General features: G+C 30.0%; 4 protein-coding genes across 11 annotated transcripts; 2 read left to right on the top strand and 2 right to left on the bottom strand.

Annotated features, from left to right (window-relative positions):
• Nucleotides 1-47: 47 nt before the first annotated feature.
• Nucleotides 48-3,043, top strand: LOC118451248 (tubulin-specific chaperone E-like). Of its 3 annotated transcripts, none has more exons than XM_085658841.1 (8): nt 48-112; nt 816-998; nt 1,068-1,457; nt 1,526-1,807; nt 1,879-2,008; nt 2,071-2,359; nt 2,442-2,659; nt 2,731-3,043. In XM_085658841.1, the coding sequence occupies exons 2-8, from the start codon at nt 817-819 to the stop codon at nt 2,821-2,823; spliced, it is 1,584 nt and encodes a 527-aa protein (XP_085514967.1). In that variant the 5' UTR covers nt 48-112; nt 816; the 3' UTR covers nt 2,824-3,043. The 3 variants fall into 3 exon arrangements, with proteins under 3 accessions (XP_085514967.1, XP_085514966.1, XP_085514965.1); XM_085658840.1 differs by lacking the exon at nt 48-112 and adding an exon at nt 373-518 and having other exon boundaries at nt 2,731-3,042; XM_085658839.1 differs by lacking the exon at nt 48-112 and adding an exon at nt 405-621 and having other exon boundaries at nt 2,731-3,042.
• A 66-nt stretch (nt 3,044-3,109) lies between these two features.
• Xpd (general transcription and DNA repair factor IIH helicase subunit XPD) lies at nt 3,110-6,719 on the bottom strand. The gene is made up of 13 exons (XM_035887201.2): nt 6,536-6,719; nt 6,353-6,452; nt 5,970-6,224; nt 5,644-5,877; nt 5,439-5,562; nt 5,281-5,377; nt 5,057-5,190; nt 4,459-4,988; nt 4,202-4,377; nt 3,821-4,100; nt 3,646-3,756; nt 3,465-3,563; nt 3,110-3,392 (listed from the first exon to the last, which is right to left on the bottom strand). The coding sequence occupies exons 1-13, from the start codon at nt 6,538-6,540 to the stop codon at nt 3,258-3,260; spliced, it is 2,280 nt and encodes a 759-aa protein (XP_035743094.1). The 5' UTR covers nt 6,541-6,719; the 3' UTR covers nt 3,110-3,257.
• Nucleotides 6,720-6,804: 85 nt separating this feature from the next.
• On the top strand, nt 6,805-15,682 carry Prp8 (pre-mRNA processing factor 8). 2 transcript variants are annotated; one of them, XM_035887199.2, is made up of 11 exons: nt 6,805-7,049; nt 7,258-7,491; nt 7,557-7,725; nt 7,798-7,962; nt 8,091-8,306; nt 8,601-8,939; nt 9,233-9,338; nt 9,463-14,937; nt 15,021-15,145; nt 15,211-15,365; nt 15,448-15,682. In XM_035887199.2, the coding sequence occupies exons 2-11, from the start codon at nt 7,272-7,274 to the stop codon at nt 15,600-15,602; spliced, it is 7,125 nt and encodes a 2,374-aa protein (XP_035743092.1). In that variant the 5' UTR covers nt 6,805-7,049; nt 7,258-7,271; the 3' UTR covers nt 15,603-15,682. The 2 variants fall into 2 exon arrangements, with proteins under 2 accessions (XP_035743092.1, XP_085514766.1); XM_085658640.1 differs by having other exon boundaries at nt 6,877-6,895.
• Nucleotides 15,683-16,357: 675 nt separating this feature from the next.
• LOC118451237 (G protein-coupled receptor Mth2) lies at nt 16,358-25,208 on the bottom strand. 5 transcript variants are annotated; one of them, XM_085658675.1, is made up of 7 exons: nt 24,401-24,517; nt 22,925-23,213; nt 22,080-22,757; nt 20,491-20,569; nt 18,283-18,467; nt 17,967-18,132; nt 16,402-17,390 (listed from the first exon to the last, which is right to left on the bottom strand). In XM_085658675.1, exons 2-7 carry the CDS (start codon nt 23,151-23,153, stop codon nt 17,015-17,017), a joined length of 1,713 nt encoding a protein of 570 aa, XP_085514801.1. In that variant the 5' UTR covers nt 23,154-23,213; nt 24,401-24,517; the 3' UTR covers nt 16,402-17,014. The 5 variants fall into 5 exon arrangements, with proteins under 5 accessions (XP_035743490.2, XP_035743492.2, XP_085514801.1 ...); XM_035887597.2 differs by lacking the exon at nt 22,925-23,213 and having other exon boundaries at nt 16,358-17,390; nt 24,401-25,208; XM_085658676.1 differs by lacking the exon at nt 24,401-24,517 and having other exon boundaries at nt 22,925-23,527.
• Nucleotides 25,209-25,222: the final 14 nt, after the last annotated feature.

The raw sequence follows: 25,222 nt of genomic DNA, 5'->3' as shown, positions 1-25,222 counted from the left end.
AGCTTATACACCGATATGATAGACGTATGGTAAAAACAGTGTTTCGCGTTTCTATTTGCAGTTCATATTTTGTTCATAGCTGTCGCTGAGTCACATACGTTTCGAACAAAAGGTAGTGAATAGCCTTAATACTAATAATGAATACAAAAATTACATTTTTATATTATCAAGAAATGTATATTCAAATTTTCATTGATCATGTAAAGCATTGTTAATAATTATAATGTTGTAAAAGTATCTTTGATTGTTGTTTCTCTTTAAAAAGTTCGATATAAGTAAATATATTGTGCATATATATATCCGTAGTTGACTTTTCTTTTTACAACACTGTTGCCACAACATGCCAATAAATGCAATTCTCTGATTTAGGAATTTTTTGTTATAAATTCACATAATTTTTTCAATATCACTCACATTTACTCGCACTTGACACTTAACAGAAATGTCAGATTGTCTCTTATGACTTTTATACTTTGATATATAACTCTATCGCGCTTTCACGTCTCTACTTTGTTCAAGTAATATTTTCAGTTATATTTTGTGATATTTAAGCTTCTTAGAAAGCATACAGTTATCGTTTCATTCATATCATAACTTCCAATGTTTTTTAATAGTTTTGAGGTTAGGATTTTAACAACAAGAAAAATACATATATTTCTTTTTCTTTAATGTTTTTTTGTAATAGCATGAGTTACATGAATTTTATAATTTTGAGTTGTAATAATATTCTCTTGCTTTATAATAAAACATAATATAATGATTTACTTATTTATGCTCTTTATTTAATATAATACAAATACTTGTTTCACTTTTAGTATGGTTGAAGATAAAAATTATAAAATTGGAAGTCGTATAGAATGCGATGGGTATCAAGGTATATTAAAATATGTTGGTCCTGTTGGCAACACTAAAGGCCTTTGGTTGGGTGTAGATTGGGATGATCCTGGACGTGGAAAGCATAATGGTACATATGAAGGTGCTGAATATTTTAAAGCTAGGTATGTTTTTACAATCTAATGATTTTATTGTAAGCATACTATTTGTATTAAATAAGTATTCTATAACAGGCAGACTACATCAGGATCATTTGTAAGACCTGGTAAAGTTAAATTTGGTATATCATGTGCACAAGCAATCAAACAACGTTATGGTCTAATCGATGATGAATTGGCTGGTGTAGATAAAGATACTTTGTCATCTTTGCAAAAAGAAATGAATGCTCCATTCTTAGAAATGGTTGGATTCTCAAAAGTGAATAAAAAACAAAGTAAATTTGATCAATTAAAAATTATATGCTTAAGAGAACAGTGTGTCAATGATGCTGGTGCCCTTGGTGAATTACAAGAATTATGTCCTAATTTGGAAGAATTAGATCTATCTAAAAATTTAATAAGTTCCTGGAAAACTGTTGCAAATATCTGTAGTCAACTCCATTCTCTTAAACGGCTTAATGTTAGGTAAATTTATATATTTCAAAAAGTATCATACAACTAGTTTTATGTGAATAAACAATCAAAATTTTTAGTGAAAATTATTTGTTACCTGAAGAAAATATGGAAACATTAAAATATGCATTCACATCTGTAAAAAGTTTGACTATTACCAAAATGAATTATAATTGGTCTGATGTGCAGAAATGTGTGCATATGTTTTCATCATTGGAAGAGCTGTCAGCTTCATTTAACAATATTAGCATTTTAGATGATTCATTAAAATATTCAACTTCAATGAGAATACAAACTATAATGCTTGAAGGGAATTTTCTGTCAAGTTGGACAGAAATTCTTAAATTAGGTTCACTTCCATGGTATGTTAAGAAAAAGAAATGCATATCATTTTGTCTATTCATATATTATTTTAATATTATAAAATTTGCAGTTTAGAATGCCTTAATTTGAATTCGAATACAATAGATAGAATAAGGTTTCCATCTATTACATCAACTGGTAAAACAAATATTTTTTCTGCTTTACGGCAATTGCATATATCGGAAAATAACATATCAGAGGTAATACACGTTAGAAAGAGAAGATCTTGTTGATTTACTAATAAGAGAACATTCGTTTCTAGTGGCAATCTGTGAGTGAACTGGAAAAACTTAATAACTTAGAAGATTTTAGATTTAGGGGGAATCCAATTTTAAAGGATTACACTTTAGAAACAGGAAGACAATTAATAATAGCAAGAATATCACATTTAAAATTGTTAAATGGCACGGAAATAACGCACGAAGAAAGAAGAGGTGCCGAGTATGATTATTTAAAATTATACTTGCGAAAATGGATAGAAACAGAAAATAATCCTGATAAAAGGAATTTGTTCATAAATGAACATCCTCGATATCCAATTTTAGTTGATAGTATGTAAAAATCTATTTTTTACATAATTAATATTTTGAATTATTAAACAATATTACTATTTTACTTTATTTGATTTCTTAGAATATGGAATATCTGATATTCCATCGTCTAAAGCAAAAGCAGAAATGGTTTCTAACGTTATAACGGTAGAATTTATATGTCCAAATGATCCACACCAGCTTAAAGGAATTAAAAGAAAACTTCTTAAAGATATGGAAGTTCAAAAAGTGATAGGACTTGCACAAAGACTTTTTAAAACTGGTGGTAGAATTCCAACACTTTCATTTGTACAACAAGACGTAAGTGTGACTTTTATTATTTTTAATGTTAAAATCGAATTTTATTATATATTTTATTAATGATGTTTCAGCTGTCGAAAGAAGAAATTCCATTAGATAAACCATTGCAAGAACTCAGTTATTACTCTATTCAAGATGGTGATCAAGTTCTTGTGAGGTGGTGATATTAACTTAACTATTTATGCATATGACTGTATTTTCTATACTGTTGAGAAATTTCTTCACCATAATTTGTTATTAAACTTTTTTAATCACATTTGATTATTACTTAAATCCTTCTAATAATCACTATTAAAAAGTTACTGATCTTCCATAATGTGACTTCAATTTTGACTACTAGTAAACTACTAATAATTATTACACGAATATAATAAATAATTAAATACAGAAAACATTGCTTACTAACTTAGCAAAAATAGTTCCTTTTTAATCATAAATAATTGATGCAAATGGATTTATAATATTTTATATTAATATTAAACACAATCACAGTACAAAATTATATATAGATATCTTTACATGTTACGAATAAAAATATTTATCCCAAATGACACAAACATATGGAATCTTTTTACTAAGGATATTATTTATAAAAAATTTAATTCTGCTGTGCTTTTTGTTCGATTTTACTAGTTTCTTCCTTTTCCAATTGTTCTCTTGTTAAGAGTGACAGTCCTAATTGATTTTCACGTGTAAATGGTTGAGCCATTTGTCTTAACCATCGTTTACTAATCTAAAAATAAGTAAAATAATAAAAAACCGAAAAAGTTAATCATAGTTGCAATGTATGGTTCAATCATATTACTTGTACAGCCTCTTCAGTAGATAAATTACATAAACCATCTGACAGATGTTCTTGTATCCATTTTGGTAATTTACTTCGTTTGTCAGCCCTGGAAAACCTCTACACATAATTTATATAAATAAAGTAAAATATAAATTTGTTTTACATGTACATAAACATTTATAAACATTATATAATTTACCTTATCTGCAAATACCATAATACCATAGTCAGTTTTACCTCTGATGGCACGTCCAACACACTGTGCTGCATGTCTCATAGCATCAAAGGTCAAGAAATCATTTTCTCTTATCTTTAAAAAAAAATTGCAATTTAAATTAAAAATTATTAGAAAATTTAAAAACTTATTTACTTACTTGGAATTGGTCACGCAAATATTCTAAACGTGCTTTTAAAATTCTTGATTGTGTATACACATAGGGTATACCAAACATTAAAACAGCTCTACCTAAGTGATGATCAAAATCAACACCTTCTGATACTTTTCCACGAGCTACTGAAAGCAAAATAGCACCTCGACCATTTTCACAAGCTTTTATGTAATTCAAAAGAGCTAAACTAGTTTCCGCTGAATCCTGAGTTTCAATGAATAGCAATTTATGTCTCTGAAGTTGATCTACTACTCCTTGATCATACCTTAAATAAAAAATTTGTTTTTGAACAAAATTTTGATAAATATTAGATAATATAATAGTTTTTTTCCTTTTTTTTTTTTTTTAAAGTAAACTAAAACGTACCAAGCAGCTACAACAGATTCCATGTATAAATATGAAGTGAAAAAGCAAACTAAGCCATCAGGAACGGTAGCAGCAAATTCAACCAAAAGTTGACCATAATTTCTGATAACAGCAACATCCTCTCTTGTTTCATATTTTGATGAAATTGCTACTTGATCATTACCTTTTGCTACAATCTATTTTATGAAGAATAAAATAATATAAATATGATAATATAAAATAAAATAATATTAAGATATAATCATTAAAGCTATTACCATTGGAAGGAGACATGGTCGAGCTAATGTCATTGTAAATGAAGACATTATTACTGGATGAAAATCTAATATTTTTGGGTACATATCCAAAGGTGATAACGTTCCAGAGGTAATAATTACTGATTGAAATCTTTCAAATACTGGCTTCATTGCTATGGATGAATCTAAACAACTAAAATGTAATACTGGATTCAAAACTGTAGGTGTTTTATCATCAAATGGTTCTACTATAATTGTAAATCCTTTTGTGTATGTGGAAACTAATGTAGCCAAATGTGTTATTAAAGTAAGCGGGGAGAAATCTGTTAGATCTGTTATTTCTATAGTTCTCAAAAGTGATGCTAAACGTTCAGCACAAAATCGTAAAGGTTTTCGTTCTATAGAAACTTTTGTTTGAATATCTCTCAAAAATGCTGCTGGAGATTCTTGTACAACATGTTGCACTCGTAAACGTGTTTTTAAGTATTCTATAAATCGCTTCAAGAAATTAACAAAATGTTCTGCGTTCCTTATATTCCCAGGAACAGCTTCTGTAAAAATATAACGAAAAGAAAATTATAGATAAAAAAACAATCAAATATTATACATGACAATTTACCTTGAAGAACTTCATCAGGTAATATAGGATTTGATAAAATAATGTCAGTTTCTCTTTGTACTTGAGCATCTTTTAATCCTTCAACTAATCTTTCATATTCTTCTTTTAGTTTGTTAACATCATCTTCTCTCATTCTAAAATGTATGCATAGAAAAATAAAATCTTCTAAATTATTAAAAATCATATATACTCCAATAATAAACGTTTAATAATAAGTCACTTACTCTGCAACAGTTTTTTCTAAAAGCTGAACATTAGCAGAACTTTTTTCCATGAGTCTTCTATTTATTTTAACGCTCATCGAATCAATACAAACATTATCTGACAAATTAAACACGGTGTTATAATTCTTATGCATGTTTAAAAAATAAATATTACATACCAATGTTATGGGCCTCATCAAATACGACTACAGAACTTCTACTTAATTCTTTAGAAACAGTTTCAGCTATTTTTGGATCAAGTAAATAGTGATAACTATATACTACAATTTGAGCTTGTAAAATCTGTACAAAACAAACATTATAAAAAGTTTTATTGATAGAAATAATAATAAAAAAAAGATGTCTATATAAATAATTATTTACCATAAAACGTGCAAGAAAGTATGGACACCAATTACGATCTTTACCATAATCTTTTAGATCATCAAGAGAATATATACCAGAAGGTATAATTTGACTTCTACCTTCCATATCAAATCCTTCATAGAAACTACAAATTGGTGTAGATTCATCATAATTATGCCTATCACGAACATATGATGCAGTAAGAGAATGACATCGTGAATCAACCACTTTTCCTTCTCGTTCCCTGCTTACCTTTAATTGCATATTAAAATTAGCTAAAAACCTTCTTTTTTAAAATACAACTTCAATATTACACGATATTTATATTATTATTTTATAATTACTTCAGGATGAATACACATATTTTTCCTTGAACTAAGAACTAATCCTACTATTTTTGGTTTACTCTTCAATTCTTTTTCATAGTAATTAATAAGTTTTTTCAATTCTTCTATAACTTTCTCTATTTCTGGTACAGTTCTGGAGCAATATATTAACTTTGTAACATCTAGAGGATGTTCCAGCATATATGCAACAATTAAAGACAATAATGTTATTGTTTTGCCAGTTCCCGATGGCATTTCCAAAAGACAGTGACCCTAAGATAATGAAAATCGAATTACGCACTTTAATAGAAATTTTCTTTATCTAATTTATTTATTTATATAATATGTTATAATAAAGAAGAAAAGTGAAAGTAATAAAATATAAGAACTTATGTATATACTTTTGCATCCAGGCCACGCTTAAGTTCAAGCATATACGCATATTGTTCTGGATATATATAATCGTATGGAAAATAAACAATTAAGCCGTCAACGCTAATCCTAAAATCAAAGAATAATTAACAAACATTTAATACTTGTCATTTAATAAGTCATATTTTAATTAAATAAAAATTTGTTATTACTTCATGTTTTATCTTATTGTATTACATGAGTGCAATAAATATAAAATTGTCATTTATTAACTGACATAATTAATTCAACAACTTAAATATAAAATTCTGGAGAATTAAAGAAAACGTTTTAACCTATTTTCTTTTTGAAAATGAACTATGTTCTTTTTGGAAAGGAACATGTTTTATTGGCGCCATCTCGTAGAACTTTTTGCGTTGCTTGTTGCAATAGATGCTAACTTCAAATCAGATGGCGTTAAATTCTAGACCATAGCTTCCTATCACGAAAGTATTAAACTTTCCTCGAAACTTATAACATCGAAGTTCTATAAAGCTTGGACCAAGAAATACTTGCCTCCAATTTTAGCGTCGGTATTAATATTTTTGTGAAGTCGTATATTAATCTAACATTCGGTGACATTTTTATTATAGTTGAAATGTTAAGTTTAAAGAAAAAAACATTATATTGTTATCGTATATATTAGCAATTATTAATTATCAATTTTCAGAAAATATAAGAATTTCGGTAAGAGATAAAAATGGTTACTTTAAAAAAATAATATAAGTATGGTTATTGATATAGTCAATAATATAAGTATGTTTATAGATATAGTTATTCTCTTATTGTTAGTATTAGAACATAATGTGGGATTATTATTTAAAAATGAAATATTCGGTATTATTATATATAATAAATATAAAGTATATACTTTTCAATATGTCTTTTTTTACAGGTCATCATATAATAATGTCTATACCACCATATTTACTAGGACCAAATCCATGGGCTACCATGATGGTCCAACAACAAGCTCATGCTCAGCTAGCTGTAGCACAAGCTCATGCACAAGCAGCGGCACATGCTCAAGCTGCACATCATGCTCATATGCAAGCTATAGCTGGCCCACCACTTCCTCAAATGCCAAAACAACCAGAAGTATTATCAGAAGATAAATTACAAGAAAAAGGTAGTATATATGTAAATTTTATTTCTGCGAAAAAGTAACATATATATATATATATGTAATTTTAGCACAAAAATGGCAACAATTACAGTCCAAACGATTTGCCGAAAAAAGAAAATTTGGATTTGTTGATGCTCAAAAGGAAGATATGCCTCCTGAACATATTCGTAAAATTATAAGGGATCATGGTGATATGAGTAGTCGTAAATATAGACATGATAAACGTGTATATTTAGGGTAAGATTTATTAAAGAATGTTAGTTGTATTTGGAAAATTTTAATTTATGAACATTACTTGTTTAATTATAGTGCATTAAAATATATGCCACATGCAGTAATGAAATTGCTAGAAAATATGCCAATGCCTTGGGAACAAATAAGAGATGTAAAGGTTTTATACCATATAACTGGAGCTATTACATTTGTTAATGAAATTCCATGGGTTATTGAGCCTGTTTATATAGCACAATGGGGGTCAGTTATTCTAATAATATAAATCTTTTTTTTTATGTTTATTACATAGTGCATATATATATATAAATGTTTTTTAAAATCATAATATTAATAATATATATTTTATATTAATCATTTGGGAAAATTAGAACAATGTGGATTATGATGCGACGTGAAAAAAGAGATCGTAGACATTTCAAAAGGATGAGATTTCCACCATTTGATGATGAGGAACCTCCATTAGATTATGCTGATAATGTTTTAGATGTTGAACCATTAGAAGCTATTCAAATTGAACTTGACTCAGAAGAAGACGAATCTGTTGCAGCATGGTTCTATGAACACAATCCATTGGTTGGAACCAGGTATATAAATTTATAATACTGAATATTGAAAAATATTGAAAAGCCTATCTAGTTTTGTATAATATAGTATTATATTTAAAATTATATGTTTAACATTATATGATGAATCGCGTAGGGGTCCTGAAATCAACTATATATGTGAGTTGACAGATGATTATTTTTGTAGTTGTGTCCGAGACATACTGCAAAAATGTATCACTGGACAAAACGCTATGCTGATAAATATATATCATGCATAAATAATATTTTTTTTAAATAGTATAAATATATTTTTAATATTTAAAATTATTACAGGCATGTTAATGGATCTACATATAGAAGATGGAATTTGACTCTTCCTCAAATGGCAACATTGTATCGATTAGCAAATCAACTCTTAACTGATTTGGTCGATCAAAATTTCTTTTATTTATTTGATCCAAAATCATTCTTTACTGCAAAAGCATTAAATATGGCAATACCAGGAGGACCAAAGTTTGAGCCTCTTGTAAAAGATTCAAATGCTGCTGATGAAGACTGGAATGAATTCAATGATATAAACAAAATTATTATTAGACAGCCTATTAGGACGGAATATCGTATTGCATTTCCCTATTTATATAATAATATGCCACATTTTGTACATCTTTCATGGTAAATGAGAAAGACTTGTTATACCATAATTAATATAATATAATAGTTGTGTGTACAAAGATATTTCCACACTAGTTTTTAGACTTACTAAGTAGTCCATTATAGTCTAACTAGCAGTGTGGTATAGCAAAAAAAAGATGGTTGTTATTCGTACTCTTTATAAAAATTAAAAGAGAACTGCTGAGACCACCTACATAACATATGTTTTATTTTATCTTTATAGTAGATTAATTTTATATTTCTAATTAATAATGTGTATTTTATGTTTTTTTAATTTTCTTAACAATTTATAGGTATCATGCACCAAATGTTGTATACATAAAGACAGAGGATCCAGATTTACCAGCATTTTATTTTGATCCTTTGATTAATCCAATTTCACATAGGAATTCATTAAAGGTAAATTGTTAGGATTTAAAAGATTGTAATCATAATAATTAATCATCAATAAATGAATCGATCTACAATTTTTTATTCAAATTATAATAATAGAAAAGTAAATATAAATTATTATTACTTATAGACAATGGAACCACAAATTGAAGATGATGAAGATTTTGTCTTAGATGATGAAGTCCAGCCTTTTCTACAAGAAACACCACTTTATACAGATAATACAGCTAATGGTATAGCACTTTTGTGGGCACCAAGACCATTTAATACACGTTCTGGAAGAACAAGGAGAGCAATTGATATTCCTTTGGTAAAATCATGGTATAGAGAGCACTGTCCTCCAGGACAACCTGTTAAAGTACGAGTTAGTTATCAAAAGTTACTTAAATACTTTGTATTAAATGCACTGAAGCATAGACCACCAAAGCCTCAAAAGAAACGTTACTTATTCCGATCATTCAAATCAACCAAGTTCTTTCAAACTACAACTATAGATTGGGTTGAAGCAGGATTGCAAGTGTGTCGGCAAGGCTATAATATGTTGAATTTACTCATACATAGAAAGAATTTAAATTATCTTCATTTGGATTATAATTTCAATCTAAAACCTGTTAAAACACTTACGACGAAGGAAAGAAAGAAGTCTCGATTTGGGAATGCTTTTCATCTATGTAGAGAAATTCTTCGTTTGACAAAATTAATTATTGATTCGCACGTACAGTATCGCTTAAATAACGTCGATGCATTTCAACTGGCAGATGGATTACAGTATATTTTTGCTCACGTTGGTCAACTTACTGGCATGTATCGATATAAGTATAAACTAATGAGACAAATAAGAATGTGCAAAGATTTAAAACATTTAATATATTATCGATTTAATACTGGTCCAGTTGGAAAAGGACCTGGCTGTGGATTTTGGGCACCTGGCTGGAGAGTATGGCTTTTCTTTATGAGAGGTATTACACCATTGTTAGAAAGATGGTTGGGTAATTTGTTATCCAGGCAATTTGAAGGACGTCATTCTAAAGGAGTTGCTAAAACTGTAACCAAACAAAGAGTAGAATCACATTTCGATCTTGAATTGAGAGCATCTGTAATGCATGATATTGTAGACATGATGCCTGAAGGTATTAAACAAAATAAAGCTCGTACGATTCTTCAACATCTTAGCGAAGCATGGAGATGTTGGAAGGCTAATATACCATGGAAAGTCCCTGGATTACCTATTCCAATAGAAAATATGATATTACGTTATGTTAAGATGAAAGCTGACTGGTGGACTAATACTGCTCATTATAATCGAGAACGTATCAGACGTGGTGCTACTGTGGATAAGACAGTATGTAAGAAAAATTTAGGTCGCCTTACTCGACTTTATTTAAAAGCAGAACAAGAACGCCAGCATAATTATCTAAAAGATGGGCCGTATATTACTCCAGAAGAAGCAGTAGCTATATACACTACCACTGTACATTGGTTAGAATCTAGAAGATTTGCTCCAATACCTTTTCCACCACTTTCATATAAACACGATACAAAATTGTTGATATTGGCGTTAGAACGTTTGAAAGAAGCTTATAGCGTTAAATCTAGATTGAATCAAAGCCAACGCGAAGAGCTTGGATTAATCGAACAAGCATACGATAATCCACACGAAGCTCTATCCAGAATTAAACGACATCTTTTAACCCAAAGAAACTTTAAAGAAGTGGGTATAGAATTCATGGATCTTTATAGTCATTTGATTCCAGTTTATGACGTGGAACCTCTTGAAAAAATAACCGATGCTTACTTAGATCAATATTTATGGTATGAAGCAGATAAACGAAGATTATTTCCACCATGGGTAAAGCCATCTGACACAGAACCTCCACCCCTTTTAGTTTACAAGTGGTGTCAAGGTATCAACAATTTACAAGATGTTTGGGATGTTAGTGAAGGAGAATGCAATGTATTATTAGAATCCAAATTTGAAAAGCTCTATGAAAAAATCGATCTTACTTTGTTAAACAGACTTCTTCGTTTAATCGTTGATCATAATATTGCTGATTATATGACCGCAAAGAATAATGTTGTGATTAATTACAAAGATATGAATCATATAAACAGTTATGGAATTATTAGGGGTATGCAGTTTGCATCATTTATTGCTCAATATTATGGACTTGTACTTGATTTATTGGTTCTTGGATTGCAAAGAGCTAGTGAAATGGCTGGTCCCCCACAAATGCCAAATGATTTTTTAACTTTTCAAGATGTGGCATCTGAAACAGCACATCCAATTAGATTATATTGCAGATATGTAGACAGAATACATTTATTCCTTCGATTTTCTGCTGACGAAGCAAGAGATTTGATACAAAGATATCTGACAGAACATCCAGATCCAAATAATGAAAACATTGTTGGATATAATAACAAAAAATGCTGGCCACGTGATGCACGTATGAGATTAATGAAGCATGACGTTAATTTAGGACGTGCTGTTTTTTGGGATATTAAAAATCGATTACCTCGTTCTACAACTACTATACAATGGGAAAATAGTTTTGTTAGTGTTTATAGTAAAGACAATCCAAATCTGTTATTCAACATGAGTGGATTTGAATGTAGGATTTTACCAAAATGCAGAACAACCCACGAAGAATTTACACATAGAGATGGAGTATGGAATTTGCAAAATGAAATTACAAAAGAAAGAACTGCTCAATGTTTCTTAAGAGTAGACGATGAAAGTTTACAAAGATTTCATAATAGAGTCAGACAAATATTGATGGCTTCTGGTTCTACGACATTTACGAAAATTGTTAATAAATGGAATACGGCTTTAATAGGATTAATGACATATTTCCGTGAGGCAGTAGTCAATACCCAAGAACTGTTGGATTTATTGGTAAAATGTGAAAATAAAATTCAGACACGTATAAAAATTGGTCTCAATTCAAAAATGCCTTCAAGATTTCCGCCAGTAGTATTCTATACGCCCAAAGAATTGGGTGGCCTTGGGATGCTTTCTATGGGTCATGTATTAATTCCTCAATCAGATTTACGTTGGTCCAAACAAACTGACGTTGGTATTACGCATTTTAGATCTGGCATGAGTCACGATGAGGATCAATTGATTCCCAATCTATACAGGTATATTCAGCCTTGGGAATCAGAATTTATAGATTCACAACGTGTTTGGGCAGAATATGCCTTGAAGCGACAGGAGGCAAATACACAGAATCGCCGACTTACTTTAGAAGATCTAGAAGATAGTTGGGATCGGGGTATACCCAGAATAAATACCTTGTTTCAAAAGGATAGACATACGCTTGCTTATGACAAAGGATGGCGTATACGTACGGAATTTAAGCAATATCAAGTTCTTAAACAAAATCCATTTTGGTGGACTCACCAACGTCACGATGGGAAACTATGGAATTTGAATAATTATAGGACAGATATGATTCAGGCTCTAGGTGGTGTTGAGGGTATTTTAGAGCACACACTTTTTAAAGGAACTTATTTCCCCACATGGGAAGGTCTTTTTTGGGAGAAAGCATCAGGCTTTGAAGAATCAATGAAATATAAAAAATTAACAAATGCTCAAAGATCGGGTTTGAATCAAATTCCGAATCGTCGTTTTACTTTATGGTGGTCACCCACTATAAACAGAGCAAATGTTTATGTAGGTTTCCAAGTACAATTAGATCTCACAGGAATATTTATGCATGGTAAAATACCAACATTGAAGATATCTCTCATTCAAATTTTCCGTGCTCACTTGTGGCAGAAAGTGCATGAGTCAATTGTCATGGATCTTTGTCAAGTGTTTGATCAAGAATTAGATGCTCTAGAAATTGAGACTGTACAAAAAGAAACTATACATCCAAGAAAATCATATAAAATGAATTCTTCTTGTGCTGACATTCTACTTTTTTCAGCATACAAATGGAATGTTTCAAGACCTTCTTTACTAGCAGACTCTAAGGATCTTATGGATAACACAACAACTCAAAAATATTGGATAGACGTTCAATTGCGATGGGGTGATTATGATTCTCACGATATAGAAAGATATGCAAGAGCTAAATTTTTAGATTATACAACAGATAATATGTCCATTTATCCATCCCCAACGGGACTTTTAATAGCTATCGATTTAGCTTATAATCTTCATAGTGCATATGGTAACTGGTTCCCAGGATGTAAGCCACTTATACAGCAAGCTATGGCGAAGATAATGAAGGCAAACCCGGCGTTATACGTATTGCGAGAGCGTATTAGAAAAGCTCTGCAATTATATTCATCAGAACCTACTGAACCATATCTTTCTTCTCAAAATTATGGAGAATTATTTTCAAATCAAATTATTTGGTTCGTTGATGACACTAACGTATATCGTGTAACAATTCATAAAACTTTTGAAGGTAATCTGACTACAAAACCAATAAATGGTGCGATTTTCATATTTAATCCACGTACTGGTCAGTTGTTCCTAAAGATTATTCACACTTCTGTGTGGGCTGGACAGAAGCGTTTAGGACAATTAGCAAAATGGAAGACTGCTGAAGAAGTTGCAGCTCTTATTCGTTCATTACCCGTAGAAGAACAACCGAAGCAAATTATCGTAACGAGAAAAGGAATGCTGGATCCTCTTGAGGTGCATTTACTAGATTTTCCCAATATAGTAATCAAAGGATCAGAACTTCAGTTACCTTTCCAGGCCTGTTTAAAGGTTGAAAAATTTGGTGATCTTATTCTAAAGGCGACTGAACCACAAATGGTTCTCTTCAATCTCTATGACGATTGGTTGAAAACAATTTCATCTTATACAGCATTCTCACGTTTAATTCTCATTCTTCGAGCATTACACGTTAATACAGAACGTACTAAGGTTGTACTTAAGCCAGATAAAACAACTATAACAGAACCTCATCACATATGGCCGTCTTTAACTGATGACGAATGGATCAAAGTAGAGGTGCAATTGAAGGATTTGATTTTAGCCGATTATGGAAAAAAGAACAATGTCAATGTTGCATCTCTAACTCAATCTGAAATTCGAGATATTATTCTAGGTATGGAAATCAGTGCACCCTCTGCGCAACGGCAACAAATCGCAGAAATTGAAAAACAAACAAAAGAGCAATCTCAGCTCACAGCAACTACTACTAGAACAGTTAATAAACACGGTGACGAGATTATCACTGCGACTACATCCAATTATGAAACTCAGACGTTTAGTTCTAAAACAGAGTGGCGTGTAAGAGCAATATCCGCTACGAATTTACATCTTAGAACGAATCATATATATGTATCTTCCGATGATATTAAAGAAACTGGTTACACGTATATTTTACCAAAGAATGTACTGAAAAAATTCGTCACTATATCTGATTTACGAGCACAAATTGCTGGGTACCTATATGGGATTAGTCCACCGGATAATCCTCAAGTAAAAGAAATTAGGTGTATAGTAATGGCTCCACAATGGGGCACACATCAAACAGTACATTTACCAAATGCATTACCAAATCATCAATACCTTAAAGAAATGGAGCCATTAGGATGGATACATACACAACCCAATGAATTGCCGCAATTATCGCCTCAGGTATTTATATATTTATTACATCATATATTTAATACATTATACTGATTTATTAATAACGTTTTATTTGCTTTACCTTCTAATAGGACATCTCGACGCATGCACGAATCATGGCGGATAATCCGATTTGGGATGGAGAAAAAACCATTGTCATTACATGTAGCTTTACACCAGGCTCTTGTTCTTTGACAGCATATAAACTAACTCCAAGGTATTAAACATTACGCTTTGTTTATAATCGTATTTAATCGTATATAAATAATATTTTTATTCCAGTGGATTCGAATGGGGTAAACAGAATACCGATAAAGGAAATAATCCTAAAGGATATCTTCCAAGTCATTATGAGAAAGTACAAATGCTTCTTTCTGATAGATTTCTTGGTTTCTTTATGGTACCTAATCAGGGATCTTGGAATTATAATTTCATGGGTAAATTATCAATCTTTTTCTTTATATAAAGAAGCTATAAATTTTCTGAATAAAATTATTGAAACGAAATATATTTTTTTAGGTGTAAGACATAATCCAAATACGAAATATGAGTTACAATTAGCTAATCCAAAAGAATTTTATCACGAAGTCCATCGGCCAGCACATTTTCTAAACTTTTCTAGTCTGGAAGATGGAGATGGTGTTGGAGCGGATCGCGAGGACATGTTCGCTTAAAATAAATACTTTTCCTCAAATAATATCTTTCTTTTTTTACTTCGCTTGTTGAAAATGTTAATCGATAATATTGTTTCGCTCTTTTGTTGTAGACACAATCATTCAATTGTAAAATGCCATAATAGATTTTTCAAGTTAAATGAATGAATTAGTATCTCATATATTTTTTCAAATATTTTTCATTTATACTTATGAATGTACTACCACTTCATAGAATAAATTAAGAATGTAGAGATAAGAGATAAATTCAACAATATCATAGTTAGTATAAGTAGTATATATTTAAAAAAAATTGTACAAAATTTTTTCTTATATAAAAAACAAATAAGCTATTCCGCGAACTTTAAAAGATAAAGAGAAAGAAAATGTACTTTTATTACTTCATAAATATTTAAAATAAATGTATAAACATGACAATTGTATGAACAGAGATGTTTTATAATATAAACACATATTTTATATTTCATCAATGACGTAAACTCGTGTAAAAGATAATATGGAAGCTGATATGATAATAATGGATATATAAAATATATATATAATATATATTATTCTTTTATGAAACCTACTTATGAAAAATTTGTGACTATTTTCATTAAAAGTATAAGTACATACTTCTTACAATATATAATTTTTAACTACCATATTCTATTATAATTTTAATTTTTATAGACTATATAGATTCAACGTTTAGCAAAAACGAATTATACGTTTTCTACGTTACAGGAATTTTGCGAGAATAATTAGATAATTTGTTATGGAATATTTTAAAAGCACTAATGGCATCACATTTATTTAATAGTAATAAATATTTAGAGATTCAAAATATATAATAGAGAATGATACACTTTAGATATATATCTTTATTCAAGTGTACGAAATCTGTAAAATGAGATACCAGAATGTCATATAAATTTCACAAGTGAAATGTGTCTTTGCCATTAAATTCAATAACAATAATAATAGATCGATCACTATGTCCTGCATAGTTTATTAATAATTTTTTATTTAAAAAATTGTTTGTTCAACTAATATTAAAAGAAATGAATTTTTGTAATATTCAGTTTTTTTAATATTAGTTGTAGTTTAATTCTTCACGGATTCCATCTCCTTTATTCTAATGTCATGATATATCTATTATTTATTATAAATTAATGAAATTATGAAATATAAAAGAAAAATAAATGGTTTCGAAGAAAAATGAAAAATGAAATAAAGAATAAGAAGAGCCGTATGTCAATGTATATGATTTTAAAGAGAGAATAACTTATTTTCGAAGTAAAAATCATCTCTCATCTCTTTAAGCCTGTCGGCTATTTTTTTCATCTATCATCCATCAAAAACATACGTTCTCATTAACGAATGTATTTTGTACATCACATTGATTTGTTTTTATAATATTATTATGTATTTTAAGGACAGTCGCTTTCTTCGGCACTTTCTTTACTCGTGCCAAATGCTTCGTGTCGAATATTTGCATTGACTTTATCTTGAAGAGGTAAACTAGTTAATGTTGTACAAGTAGTACGAGATGCTGAGCTGTGATAAACGCTACGAGTAGAGTTTCTCGACAAAAATTTATTATCGTTATATCCAAATCTTTTAAGTAATAGACGTTTAATTTTTTCTTTGCAAACGAGCGTTATGAAAATGATCAAACCCTGTAAAGTATTCACCACATCTGTTACATACCAAATATAATTATCTGATTCTTTCCATAATGTGGATATGATTTCCGTTGACCAAGTGATACCCATCACGATGAACAACTTCAAGTATAGATTGAACCTGTAATCATAAAAAATAATATATTTATTTATTTAGTATATATTCATATTCGCGTGTTTTTGTCTAAACAGATATTTTAAATTAAAGAACAAATTCGTCGTTTAGAATCGGCGATGGGATTAGATATTATTTAATTTGCTTTTTTAACAAAATTGATACTACTATTATCATTACTTGTGAAATATTATTGATGAATATTATTTAACGAAATTCCGATGCTTTAATATCGAGGTAATCTCATTGTTGTTACGAATGATTTCGTAATAATGAAAATAAACTATGGCATGGGAACATCTTCTTGTCGCTTGCCCTATAGCGACGTCTAAAAATAAGCTTTTGGTGTTAGTATGAAAAGATAACCATACCATATCGATGATTCGCACGAGTATGATATAGTAAAGTCACTCGATATTATTTAAAATGTTATTAATAATGAGATTAATTATTTTTATATTAACATATATATATATTTTTTGTATATAAAAATAATATTTTCTTTATATAATATGAACTCTTTTGCTTATTTAAAAAAAAAAAAGAAAAAACTACAAAAAAATCATATTATACGATACATACCATTGCTTATTATCGTCATGGCGTCTACTTTCACTACCTCTTAGATGATGAGCCGTATCTCTTTTATGTTTTTGAATTTTTAAAGCGGTTGAGATAAATAGGCATAGATTACAGAAAACTGATATCGTCATAGGTCCAATAAAATATATATTCGTCGCTGTATTATCTGAAATAATATTATTTGACATTGCTTTTATTTCTCTCTCTCTTTATATATATATATATATATATATATATATATATATATATATATATAATTAAAATATAAATTTGCATTAATATAAATTAAAATATAAATTGATATTAATAAATTTACATTTAAACCAGCATCTTTCCGCTCCCAATTGTGGTCGAATAGAACTCTCTGGTATGTTAGGAGCAAAGTCCATAATCAAGCATATACCTGTGAACAACAATGCCATTCCCCAAGCATAGATGGAATATATTATAAATTTCTTTCTATCTCTTTGTTTCATACTGCCTCTTAATGCTCGAAATCCTCTGAAATAAATGAAAAATATATATAATATTCATTAATATATAAATAATTGTTGATTATATATATGTATAAATATATAATTGTATTTTCATATTTGCGTTGTTTGAGATAATTTTTGATTTATACGTTTTCTCCCTATTTACTATCTACAAAAATATATTTACGTACATAGATATATAGATATTTACGTGTATATATATATATATATATATATATAAGCGTCTAATGATGATATTCGGTATATATGATAAAAAAAAAATGAAAAACGTTAGTAAAGAATACCTCAGGGAAATTATGATAATGTTTAATTAATCTGAACGAATGGATCACTTTACAATGATAATATTTCATTCAATACATAATATTCACTTATGGATATATATAAATGTAAGATATCATGTACGAAAGCCATCAAATATTTGGCTGTATATTGTGTTCCTTTATGAGTTGTTAATATTTACATAAATATCCATTTGGGAAACGTAACACTAAAATAATATGTATTTATTCTAATATGAAAGATATACTATTTTTACGATAAATTATTAAAGCCTACAACACATAGAGAGTTTGTAGGGCTTGGCTAAACGAATGAGCGATTAACACGTAACGTACATACGTTAACGAGTATGGCTCGTTAACACCCTATTTAACGAACATCAATGCTTTTTCATTCTTCTACGGAGATAAAATTAATTGCACGAAATAAATGTCCTCTTTATACGATTAGTTTCTGTTAAGGATAGAGGTTTAAATCTTAAGAAAAAGAAAAAAAAATGTAATCTAATTAATCGGTTCTGAATTCTTGCGTATACTTTGTTAAAAATCATAGATAGAAAAGAAATTATTGATACGAGATCATTATTAAAGCTACTTTCTTCGTTCTTTCCTACATTTTTCTTTACTTTTTCGTTTTATATCCACTTTTCTTGCGTCCTTCGTCGAATACATTTCGAGAAACGAAACGATACTCGTCTCTTTGTATTTTGTTTGGATTAAGCGCCGCAATTTCCTCGGTCTACACCCGCTGTGTTTTATATAGCAGTTTGGTTTGTATAGGCAAGAGAATCGTCTCTCATGGAACAAGAGCAGTGAAAAAGTATTCCTTTACTTGGAAAACAATTTTGTGTTTTTTTTTGTTTTCGTGTCTCGATTGTTTTCATTAAATTGTCTTACATATGCTATATATATATACTGTATAATAAATATACATTAATTAATCAACACTTGTAAGTTTTCTTTCAAATGGTAAAAAAAGAATACGGCTAAAACGATCGATCAAGTACTTTTACAAGGGAAACATACTATTGTATTTAAAAAAAACTTTTGATCGATTAGAAAAGAAATTAATGAAACATTAATAACACCAATAAAAAAATAAAAAAAAACATAGAATAAATAATAAAGAGAAAAGACTACTGTCATTTTTGATTGAACTTCGTGAATTTATCTCCCACGTGATCGCCAGTTATTATCGTTAAAAGCACCTAATACACGAAGTGCTCGTTTACTGTATCTACAGACAGATCGAAATTAACGTGTGGACATTTAGCACGCGTGTAAGTTTGTGTATGTTCGGAGTCACGCACGGGATATTAATCCGCCCCTACGTCATCTACAATTTCTTCCCGATGTTTGTCAATTATCAAATTTCTTACCATCGCCGCGTTGGTGCCGATACCAATGTCGATGCCGGCTGTGAGAATAATTGACATAAGGATGGAGAGCACACACACATACACACACAAATATATACACAGACCAGAATAACCGAAATGTATTTTCTACGATCCCATTGATGTATGTTATTGAAAAAGCACGCAGCATAGAAAATTCGTATTCGTCGAGACAACACTTTTAAATATTTAATATTAAGCACACCGCTAATATGAAAGCTACGAACATGTAATAATATGACTACCCATGAATGATTCATTAAAATGATTTTATTAAAAATACCCATTTTTCATTTAAGATAATAATAGATGGAATATATTGAGATATGTTGAAACTCTGATCGCTTACCCAAATGTCCACCAAATGTCGAAACACATGACGTTCAACCAGTAAAAACTTGCCAAAAAGAAGAAATACATAAAGAAAGCTGAAACAGAGAGAAGAATATTCGTATATTATCTTTTTATTGTATAGATCGTTGGAATAAATTTATCAATGGAAAAAATAAATGAATATGATAATTCTGCCGTATTGATTTTATCATTATCGATGTACAATATTTGATATAATGTGAATATTGATAAACGTAAACTCCAATTTTGTTCAGATATACTCTTTTATAGAAACAGAATGCAAAAGTATTAAAAATGTATCTATTCGAATGGAAACGATCAACAAATTCATTACTATGAATAATAAAAGTATAGAAAAAGACAGATTGACGATACGATACCGATAATGATGCACCAAGTTGACGAGATAATATCTTCCGAAGATGTTTGTACTATCACAAGAAAGAGGTAAGCGAAAAAGAGAGTACTAACATAAACGCGTAAAGTACGACCATGTGTATTATTCAGTTCTGGTATTATAGAATAAATGAAAAAGGTTATAACCAGAAATAATAACGATATTATTAGACAAATAATAAAAATTATGTCAAGCTTATTGTTAATACTTTCTTCGTCAACGTATGAACAACACTCTATCACTTCGTATTGATCCCGTTTGTAAATACCAAAGCAATAATTCTCTGGATCAATTATAGTTTGATTTATTATATAGATCGAACCATTGTGCAAAAGTAAGAAATCATCTTCCATGAGACACCCGCTAGATTCCATTTTAGAGATTCCATTACAGGGATCGCTTACGAAGAAATGAAAGTTAGTTTGGTCTACAACTAAATCGGTTAAATCGAAGCTATCGGCATCGTAAACTGGCGGAAATTTGGCAGTCTTGTTCGCCATCACACACGTGCTATTTATCAGGATATAATTCCAGTGACAGCATAAGGGTAAACAAAACGGAACAACGTTTTCACTAGACGAAAAACATCGATGAGAGTAATCGATCACACTCGTTCTTGAAAGATTTCTATCAAAGGTATCATCGAAAGATAAAAATGAATTCGACGAATATGAAATTTCGATCGTCAAAAATAAAAAATAAGAGTACGCGAGAACGACTCCTAAGCTAATATTTCGACCACCGCCCATTCTTACGCGAACGTGTAATCTTCAATTGAATTTCTGTGACATATCCAATGCGTCAACTCGTTCGAGCCTCCGACAACCTTTTAACCGCAAACGCCTTATCGTCCTGGAAGAATCTCTAACGCTTAAAGATAAAGCCATCACGTTCCTTCGAAAGCATCCGGCGCAATTTTGCGATTCGGGAACTCTTTCTAATCTAATCTTTATACTACGTATTTTATATCGAGTATGGGCATGCATTACGTATCGAAGAATCTTTATCAATTTCAAGCCGATCAGTTAATATTTTTCAAATATTTTTCACGAATGACTTATTTTTTGTTAGATTAATTTATAACTACAGATAAAAAGATTTAAGTGAGATTAATTTCTAATATAATAAGTAGATATTATTTTCCCTGGGAAATGTGAGAAAAGTAATAACATTGATCGTGAGTTTACCAAGGAAAATACAGCACACGTTTGAGATCCATTCTTGTGGCGCAATCTGTACTGTCGATAGAATTGTGTATGATATGGTCAACGATGCGATGTATGCACGTAGAACGAATCCATGCAAATTCCTTAATTCCTTGATTAGCGTGTAAACCAACCACGTGGCTAGAAGGAATGGTATCGATACGATCATACCGAGAGAAATGAGGATCCCACGAATAACTGACTTTCCTTTTATTTCTTCCTTATCGCAATAGATAACAAGGTATTCTTTTAAGACGACGGATTTTATTACGGAGAGACAATACTGTCTTGGATTCAATATTTGTTTGCCCTTTTCCGAAAAGGGCAAGTAGAATGAACCGTTTTGTAGAAGGAAGAATTGTTCCTCTGGATAAATAGCAGGATTCAAGGGAGTCTTCACAGCTCCGATACAAGGATTCCAATATAAGAAATGAAAATTCTTGTCGTTCGTAGTAACATTCATCGGTGAGAGATCCATCGCGTAAACTCGTGGCAAAGATATCGATGTATTTTTTATCCTTTCGCACTTGTTCTTCGGAAGAGTGTAGAAACCAGGAGGACAACAAAACGATAGACAATTTCCTTCCGGAACACAATATCGAATATAATCTTCTTCCGTATTTTGCCTTGGAATGAGTGCTTCCTCGTCCGTTGTGCTTTCTTAAAATACAAGACATACGATATTTTAATTATCAATAATGAGATAAATATAATCACAAGTATTTTCTTTTAATCCCATCGATATTATATATATACATATATACATATATATATATACACATATATACAGACAGCTGAATATATTTGAAGAATATATATTTAATCACCCATTAAATTTGATATATTAAAGTTCGTTGGTTCTGTTATATCCTCTTTCTCAAATTTTATATTTCCGTTGATATTGCCATCCGTGATAAGATTAAAATTCTTAATTGAAATCACTTCATTCACAGTATCCGACGTCGTATACGAATAGTTTGTGTAAGATCTTACGACCGTATTTGTTTGAAATAAAACTATCAGTAAAATTATCGCAAAAATGTCGATGAGTGCCATGTTTTATTTTCTTAAAACACATCCAAAAGAGATGTTGTCAGCGATGAATCAGCAGCAACACTGAATATAAGAAAAATGTTGCTCAGCACCACCCTTTTTACTCTATCAGACCGATAGCGGCCGTTGGGAATTCCGGTCTTGATTCGTTGGTTGTATTCATTAATAAGAAGGAAAATAAGGTCGTAAACAGTCACGATCACGTTTACAATTTCTCTCAAGTAATTGAAGGTAGAAAGACTTTGTTGATTAATTAAAGAGATATATACAATCAATTACGAGCTTATTCTACCCAATTGTTTTTTCCATGAAAGAATTGTGTGTCCCTGATATTTAAAGATCAGATTATATGTGGAAGATAATACGATGACGACATTGATGCACATTTAAATACATTTAATGCGGATAAATGCACGTTAAACACATTGAAATTTTTATTCAAATATAATTGATTAAGAAAATTACGAGAAGAAATAAATAATATGTTTAATAATTCGTGCAGAAATAATTAGAAATAGTTATATATATATAGAAAAGTAAATAGGATATACCGAAGCCAGAAAAGTATCTAACATTTATTTTAAATCTTTCATTTTAAATGTAATAAAATATCAAAACTATATATTATCTATCGTATAAAATAAATCATATATTATTATAATTTCAAATTAAACTAAAACATCACGTGTAAAATCTTTCTGATTATATGAGCAATTGCTGATATCATTGATAGATTTGTCGTAATCATATAAGCACATGTTAGTATCGTTAACGTTGCAGTAATGGTGAGGTTAATCATAAGAGTGATAACGATTGCACAATATGTTCAAAAATAGAGATATATATGTACGAGTATTAATGATATTTTATATAAAATTTTACATCATTTGATATTTTCTCGTACTTATTTAGATATTCCTAATATAGTACGCTCGCTATAAATATGAATTTTGATACAAGTAAAAAGTAATCTCTTAATGAAATGTTTGAATCGATAAAATTCTACTAGTCATTCAAGGAATTGGATGTTCCTTAAAATTTCGCAAACATTTTAAGACCATTTTTTTGTTACGTCATCGTCCATCGCGAACACGAGTACCAATTTTTGAATAATCAGAACATATCATTTCAAAATATTATAAAATTGGAGTTTAACAATTATATTTATATATATAAAAAAAAAATAACATATATATAAACATATAATTAATTAAATAACAATGATACGATAAATGTTGAAGAATTCTTACCTACGGGTATGCAGATATTACGAGGCAAATACTTGAATTGTGAATTGATGAGAAAACAGTAGGATATCGTGAGACAAGCAACATAGCACATAAGAGTTTTTCCATAAATATTTCGAAGTTCCGGTATGATGGCGTAAACCAAAAAAGTAATGATGAGAAAAGGTATGGACACTATCGTCATGATCGGATATATTTGAGTGGTAAGTAATGGTAATTCCTCTTCTTGTTGAAAACATATTAAAACAATAATCTTCTTCAAAGATTGATCCCAATCAATACAATACATCCATTGTGGATAAATATTTTCTTCGTTTCTAAGAATACCATTGGCTTCGATCGTAATCTTATCCTCTTCGTACTTTTCCGGGTCCAGTATATAAGTTTTATTATTATGACAGATTTTATTACGCAAAATAGCAAAATGATTGGCGATGCTTCGTATATTTTGAATTTCAGATGTCAACTGGTCTTTCTTTAATCGTAAATCCGGAAGAACGTCGTGATTTTGTAACTTTGTACAATTCGGTGTTTCGCCGTCGCTGAGAACCTCCCCGTCTTGACAGCATTTTCTCAGACATGGCCGTAGCTCGCAGATACATCCACGTACGGAATCGTTATTGGTCCAGTATAAATTGGTAGGATATAAAGTACCTTCGTGAAAAAGAGAACCATTCTCGTATCTATGAACCTTGTCCTTTTCTAAGGGTACCGTTAGTGATAAAGGACAAGGTAAATCTTCGTGACGCGTACGTACGGTTTGACTTATGAAAAAAAGGAAGAAACTTAAAAGTTTTACACACGATCCCATTAGTATGAGAGAAA

Source organism: Vespa mandarinia, chromosome 8 (assembly GCF_050613455.1).
Source record: "Vespa mandarinia isolate Hongniang chromosome 8, ASM5061345v1, whole genome shotgun sequence".
NCBI classification, from domain to species: Eukaryota; Metazoa; Arthropoda; class Insecta; order Hymenoptera; family Vespidae; genus Vespa; species Vespa mandarinia.
This window is presented reverse-complemented; position numbering and strand designations above follow the sequence as displayed.